The sequence below is a fragment of the Ciconia boyciana genome, chromosome 4, assembly GCF_034638445.1.
Source record: "Ciconia boyciana chromosome 4, ASM3463844v1, whole genome shotgun sequence".
NCBI classification, from domain to species: Eukaryota; Metazoa; Chordata; class Aves; order Ciconiiformes; family Ciconiidae; genus Ciconia; species Ciconia boyciana.
In genome coordinates this window covers 76,131,758-76,138,346 of record NC_132937.1, presented here as the reverse complement: position 1 = coordinate 76,138,346, position 6,589 = coordinate 76,131,758, and the positions used below count along the sequence as shown (strand labels likewise).

Sequence of the window (6,589 nt, the reverse complement as noted above, 5' to 3'; positions counted from 1 at the left end):
AAGATAGAAATCAACGAAGTCACTTCTCCGTACCATGACCCACACTTAATCCTAATCCTCTGTAGTATGACAGACGTTACTGACCTAAAAGTTCTGATAAAACATAAATAAATCTAGCTTTGGCAAGCAAGAAGCTGTTGCAATTTACTGCATTGATCTATAAATCTTCATTAACTACTACAGTGCACTGCTCAATTAGAAAACTCTACTTAACCAAGATGCTTCCCAAGGAACCAATTTATACCTAATGATACTTGTGGCAAGGACAGCTGCTTAATTGGGATGGTAATTTCATTTAATTGGGACATCTTAAGGTGACTTGGGTGACAACCTGCACGTTGCAGTTCAGTGCATCCTCCTCATGGGAGCTTGTAGTTGCCCCAGTCTGCCCTCACTTACAGCTGGTTCACAGCGAGCTACTGAAGATCACTCGACGCTGCTTAGCAGTGGATAAGCAGCCACCTTTGCATCACTCTGAAGGACTTCCAGTATGTCAGACTATTCAAAACAGGGAGATGCTTGATACAGTTCTACCACATGGAAAGGTGCTTAGCTACTTCATCAGCCTAATTTTAATGAAAATATTCAGCTCCTACAATAGCTGAGATTCTTCCATCTTAAAAAGACTTAAGAAAAGATTAATGGGCAATTAATGAAAGTTAGTGTCATGTCTTTGAAGTCTTAAAATGTGAAATCCCTTGTTTTTCATTAAAAAGCGCAGTCTTAACTAGGACAATTGCTGAAACTAAATTAACAACATGCACTCCAAATCCACTAGCCGAGATGATTGAATAACCAGTATTCAACATTTAATACATAAATAACAATATTAGCACATAGAACCTGCTAGGATGGAGGATGGCCTGCTGGCTCATTAAAACTAGAGGTATGATCACAGAAAGCTTGTGTCTTCCTTTTTACATGAATTTTCTATTGCAGTATGAAGTCTCTTGTACATTGTTTTCATAAGATACAGCTTTAATAAGAGATAAAGAACATTCAGTGGCTTCAAGCAGGTTCAGATTTTCTGCCATTGTACCTGTATGAAATTAAAGCATGCAACTTAAGGTGCTAAAGTTTGCTTGCTGCTGGAAAGTAGTTGGTTGCCTGTCAACATGGTTTTCAAAGAATCACAGAATGGTTTGGGTTGGAAAGGACCTTGAATGTCTAGTCCAACCCCCCTGCCGTGGGCAGGGATGTCTTCCACTAGGTCATGTTGCTCGAAGTCCTGTCCAGCCTGACTTTGAGCACTGCCAGTGATGGGGCATCTGCAGCTTCTCTGGGAAACCTGTTACAGTGTCTCACCACCCACATAGTACAGAATTTCTTCCTAATGTCCAATCTGAATCTACCCTCTTTCAGTTTAAAACCATTGCCCCTTGTCCTGTCCCTACTGGCCTTAGTAAAAAGTTTCTGTCTTTCTGATAAGCCCCCTTTAAGTATTGAAAGGCCAAAATACGGTCTCCTGCAGCCTTCTCTTCTCCAGGCTGAACAACACCAACTCTTTCAACCTTTCTACATAGGAGAGGTGTTCCAGCCCTCTGATCATTTTCATGGCCCTCCTCTGGACCTCCAACAGGTCCATGTCTTGTGCTGGAGACCCCAGAGCTGGATGCAGTACTCCAGGTGGGGTCTCAAGAGAACAGAATAGAGGGGGAGAAGCACCTCCTTCGACATGCTTCTCTTTATGCAGCCCAGCATTATTGTAGAGACCAACCTCTGAATTCCAGAGAGCAGAGATTATGACTAATGCTGAATTAATCTGTCTTAGCTTGTACTTGCAATTAAACTGTGTTTGGCTACTCCCCCCTCAACAAAGCATTTTTTTTAATTGGAGATAAGGATCAACTAAAGGAAAGGAGGAAGGAGGCAGATGCATGTTATTTCCATCAACCTAATACCATGGAAGCAGAGAACACACAACATCTGATGGACATAATGTGAGCTATGCAAATGTTAGAAAAATATACCGTTACTGATTGCTTTTGAGAAAAGCCTGTGATCTTTTAGAACTGATGCCATATACACCACCTATGATAGCAGTGCCACCACAGCTCTCTTAACTGCTCTCATTGAAAACTTCCTGTAAACTAGTGACTTGTCATCTTTGCAGACAGCTTTAAAAGATCCTTCCCAACTACCTTATTTGTTTTTATTCATATACAAGGGGATCAAGGCCACAGCTAAAAATAACACTGTCTTGCTTTCAAAAGCAAGGCAGAAACAGGCCGTTTTCCTTATAGCATTAGGAAAATAGAAATTAGCAGGAAAGGAAGCAACTAAGGTAGACACTAAATACATATCACATGAAACAGCCTGTACTCCAGCATTTTAGAAAGCTATCCTGAAGATTTTGCTGTACTTGAGAAAAAACAACCTGTCAAGGATTTTAAGTATTTGTTCCAGAAAAAGGAGATTATAAAATCTTGCTTGGTGAGTGAGCCAACTAGGGAAGGTGCCCTGCTGGACCCCTTGTTCATGAACAGAGAAGGACTTGTGAATGATGTGATGGTTGGAGGCCGTCTTGGGCAGAGTGATCATGAAATGATAGAGTTTTTGATACTTGGAGAAGCAATGAGGGGGGTCAGCAGAACTGCCACCTTAGACTTCTGGAGAGCAGACTTCGGCCTGTTTAGGAGACTGGTCGACAGAGTCCCCTGGGAGGCAGCCCTAAAGGGCAAAGGGGACCATGAAGGCTGGACATTCTTTAAGGAGGAAGTCCTAAAGGCACAAGAGCAGGCTGTCCCCAGGTGCCGAAGACGAGCCGGCAGGGAGGAAGACTGGCCTGGCTGAATAGAGAGCTTTGGCTAGAACTCAGGAAAAAGAGGAGGGTCTACGACCTCTGGAAGAAGGGGCAGGCAAGTCAAGAGGACTACAAAGGTGTAGTGAGGTTGTGCAGGGAGAAAATTAGAAGGGCCAAAGCTGAGCTAGAGCTCAATCTGGCTACTGCCGTAAAAGACAACAAAAAATACTTCTTCAAATACATTAGCAGCAAAAGGAAAGCCAAGGAGAATCTCCAGCCTCTAGTAGACGGGGGAGGGAACACAGTGACCAAGGATGAGGAAAAGGCTGAGGTACTTAATGCCTTCTTTGCCTCAATAGTAGTCTCAGTCTTTAATAGCAGGGCCAATTGTTCTCTGGGTACCCAGTCCCCCAAGTCGGAAGATAGGGATGGGGACCAGAATGGAGCCCCAGTAGTAATCCAGGGGGAAATGGTTAGTGACCTGCTACACCACTTAGACATTCACAAGTCTATGGGGCCTGATGAGATCCACCCAAGAGTACCGAAGGAAGTGGCAGATGTGCTCACCAAGCCCCTTTCCAGCATTTACCAGGAGTCCTGGTAAATGTCCTGGCTAACTGGGGAGGTCCCAGGTGACTGGAGATTAGTGAATGTGACACCCATCTACAAGAAGGGCCAGAAGGAGGACCCGGGGAACTACAGTCCTGTCAGCCTGACCTCGGTACCAGGAAAGCTGATGGAGCAGATCATCCTGAGTGCCATCACACGGCATGTAGAGGATAACCAAGGGATCAAGCCCAGCCAGCATGGGTTCAGGAAAGGCAGGTCCTGCTTGACCAACCTGATCTTCTACAACAAGGTGACCCGCCTAGTGGATAAGGGGAATGCTGTGAATGTTGTCTAGCTAGACTACAGTAAAGCCTTTGACAGTTTCCCACAGCTTTCTCCTGGAGAAACTGGCTGCTCATGGCTTGGACGGGTGTACTCTTCACTGGGTAAAGAACTGGCTGGACGGCCGGGCCCAAAGAGTGGTGGTGAATGGAGTTTACTCCAGTTGGTGGCCGGTCACAAGTGGTGTCGCCCAGGGCTCTGTGCTGGGGCCAGTTCTGTTTAATATCTTTATCAATGATCTGGATGAGGGGATTGAGTGTGCCCTCAGTAAGTTTGCAGGCAACACCAAGTTGTGCTGGAGTGTTGATCTGATTGAGGGGAGGAAGGCTCTACAGAGGGATCTGGACGGGCTGGATCGATAGGCTGAGGCCAATGGTAGGAGGTTCAACAAGGCCAAGTGCAAGGTCCTGCACTTGGGCCACAACAACCCCATGCAATGCTCCAGGCTTGGGGAAGAGTGGCTGGAAAGCTGCCCAGCAGAAAAGGACCTGGGGGTGTTGGTTGACAGCTGCCTGAATATGAGCCAGCAGTGTGCCCAGGTGGCCAAGAAAGCCAATGGCATCCTGGCTTGTATCAAAAATAGCGTGGCCAGCAGGACTAGGGAAGTGATCGTGCCCCTGTACTCGGCACTGGTGAGGCCACACCTCAAATACTGTGTTCAGTTTTGGGCCCCTCAGTACAAGAAAGACATTGAGTTGCTGGAGCATGTCCAGAGAAGGACAACGAAGCTGGTGTAGGGTCTAGAGCAGAAGTCTTATGAGGAGCGGCTGAGGGAACTGGGGTTGTTTAGCCTGGAGAAAAGGAGGCTGAGGGGAGACCTTACCACTCTCTACAGCTACCTGAAAGGAGGTTGTAGAGAGGTGGGAGTTGGTCTCTTCTCCCAAGTAACAAGTGACAGGACAACAGGAAATGGCCTCAAGTTGCGCCAGGGGAGGTTTAGACTGGATATTAGGAAATTTTACTTCACTGAAAGGGTTATCAAGCATTGGAACAGGCTGCCCAGGGAAGTGGTTAAGTCGCCATCCCTGGAAGTATTTAAAAGACTTTTGGATGAGGTGCTTAGGGACATGGTATAGTGGTGGTCTTGGTAGTGTTAGGTTTACGGTTGGACTTGACGATCTTAAAGATCTTTTCCAACCTACACGATTCTGTGATTCTGTGAGGAAACCTTATCTTTTGCTCCACTATCATTACCCTTATTCCCTCAGAAAATACCTTACAAAGCCTGCCGCCACAAGAAACCTAAAGCCTATTTTTCAAGCTCAACACCAGCAATAGCCTATTACAACACTTGCAATGACGATAATGAAAGCTATTTCATAAAAAATCTGTGGCAATTACAGCTGTGTACACTCTGCTCATAATACAGGTTTTAAAAGGAGATTCATCATGCTCCTATCCTCAAACTAGACTGATGACATCATCACACAATGATTCACACTTCAGATGACTCATACAGCCAGGATAATTATCTAAGCAGGTCTTCTGCAAGTCTCCTGTTCAATTAGTGAGCACATTACAGGATTGAGAACTCCTGTTGTATGAATGAAAAAGGAAGTGTGGAGAAACAAAAAAATCAGTACTACAAATCAGGTAGTACCATATGCCTACCCTGACTAAATTGCATATTTAATTTGAGACACAGGTTTCCTCTTAGCTGTGACCATGTTTTATTAAAGTAAATACCCTGCAGTTTTATTATACAAGTAAAGTTCCTCTTTAAATGTTTAAGCTTGACTTTGTACATGTATGTAAATTATTAGTCTTTAAAAAAAAAAAAAAATGGTGACATAGCAAAGTATTCTTCCAGCTTCCTTACAAAATAGCACTTTTTCTCTGCTGGTAGAAGACATTAACATTTTTACTGTATTAAGCGGTCTGTGTAACATTTACAGAAGTTGTATACAAAAAACTTAAAAGTATGCAAAAATTCCAAAGTACACTCCGACAGCTAATGCTCTGCGAATACTTTATTACACAAATTACATTCAGCTTCTGAAAATAGTGTTCTAACATCTAAAAATAAGACATCCCAGAAACACATCAAGTTAGGAAGAAGAAAAAAAATTAAATAGAGACTTTTTTTCTTTCCTTCAATGCAATATAATGTTAGTGATTTTAAAAAAATAGAAGAAGATTTAGCAGCTTCATTTTCTTGTGGCACTGTTATTTTCTCTGTACTGCAACAGGTTAAGGACATTGAAGAGGAAAGGCACAAAACAGAAACTGGCAACTGAATAGTTATGGGAAAAATACTTTGATGAAGCAGATAGTAAGACTTATTTACAAGATCCCCAAATTTAGATGAGAAAATACTACTGCTTTAAATCAGTCTTGCAATTAGACTATTTGCTTTATTTGTATGTTCACATAAAAAACAATGGCACTGATATGGAACTTCCATACACTCCTCCACTTAAAAAACAGAACTAAAACCAAACAAAAATTAAAGGAACCAGTGTACAGCCCCACACAGACTAGTACAGTTTACAATTAAATACATAAAATCTTAAACGTGCTTAAGGGAAAAGGAATCTGACATTCTGGGTTGAATCATATAATGGAGAACCCAAAGGCTGGTTTCAGGATGATGAAAGTGCTGGTGGGGGTGGAGGTGCTGAACACTCTTCCTCTGAATCTGTGCCATCATCTTCATCTTTTTCTTGATCACTTCCTTCAGTGCTCAGCCGGTCAAACCCTTTTCGGCTGTAGCCTTTGTGACTTGCAAAGAAGTTCCCAAGGTTAAGGCCACCACCACCTTTCCCTGTGGAAACGAAAGGCTTGTCGTAAGGTTTGCTTTACTGTACAGGGGGAATAAAAATCTATCTACTTATTCAACAGTATAGCAGAGATTAAGTGTCTTTCCAACTGTTTTTAAAGATCAGCACATGAGCCACAAAAGCTAAGTATAGAGATTATGAAAGAGGAAGGAAATTAGTCTTTGAAGTAGAAGTT

At 43.2% G+C, this 6,589-nt stretch overlaps 1 protein-coding gene across 5 annotated transcripts in view; it reads right to left on the bottom strand.

Annotated features, from left to right (window-relative positions):
• Positions 1 to 5,293: 5,293 nt before the first annotated feature.
• The window catches only part of PAM (peptidylglycine alpha-amidating monooxygenase), a 139,447-nt gene continuing 138,151 nt past the window's right edge, over positions 5,294 to 6,589 (bottom strand). For 2 of the 5 annotated variants that reach the window (XM_072860181.1, XM_072860180.1), the window contains exon 24: positions 5,295 to 6,398. In XM_072860181.1, the coding sequence (XP_072716282.1) occupies positions 6,217 to 6,398 (182 nt within the window). In that variant the 3' untranslated portion in view covers positions 5,295 to 6,216. Of the gene's footprint in view, positions 6,399 to 6,589 lie in introns of all 5 variants that reach the window. The other 3 variants (XM_072860178.1, XM_072860179.1, XM_072860182.1) reach the window with 2 other exon arrangements.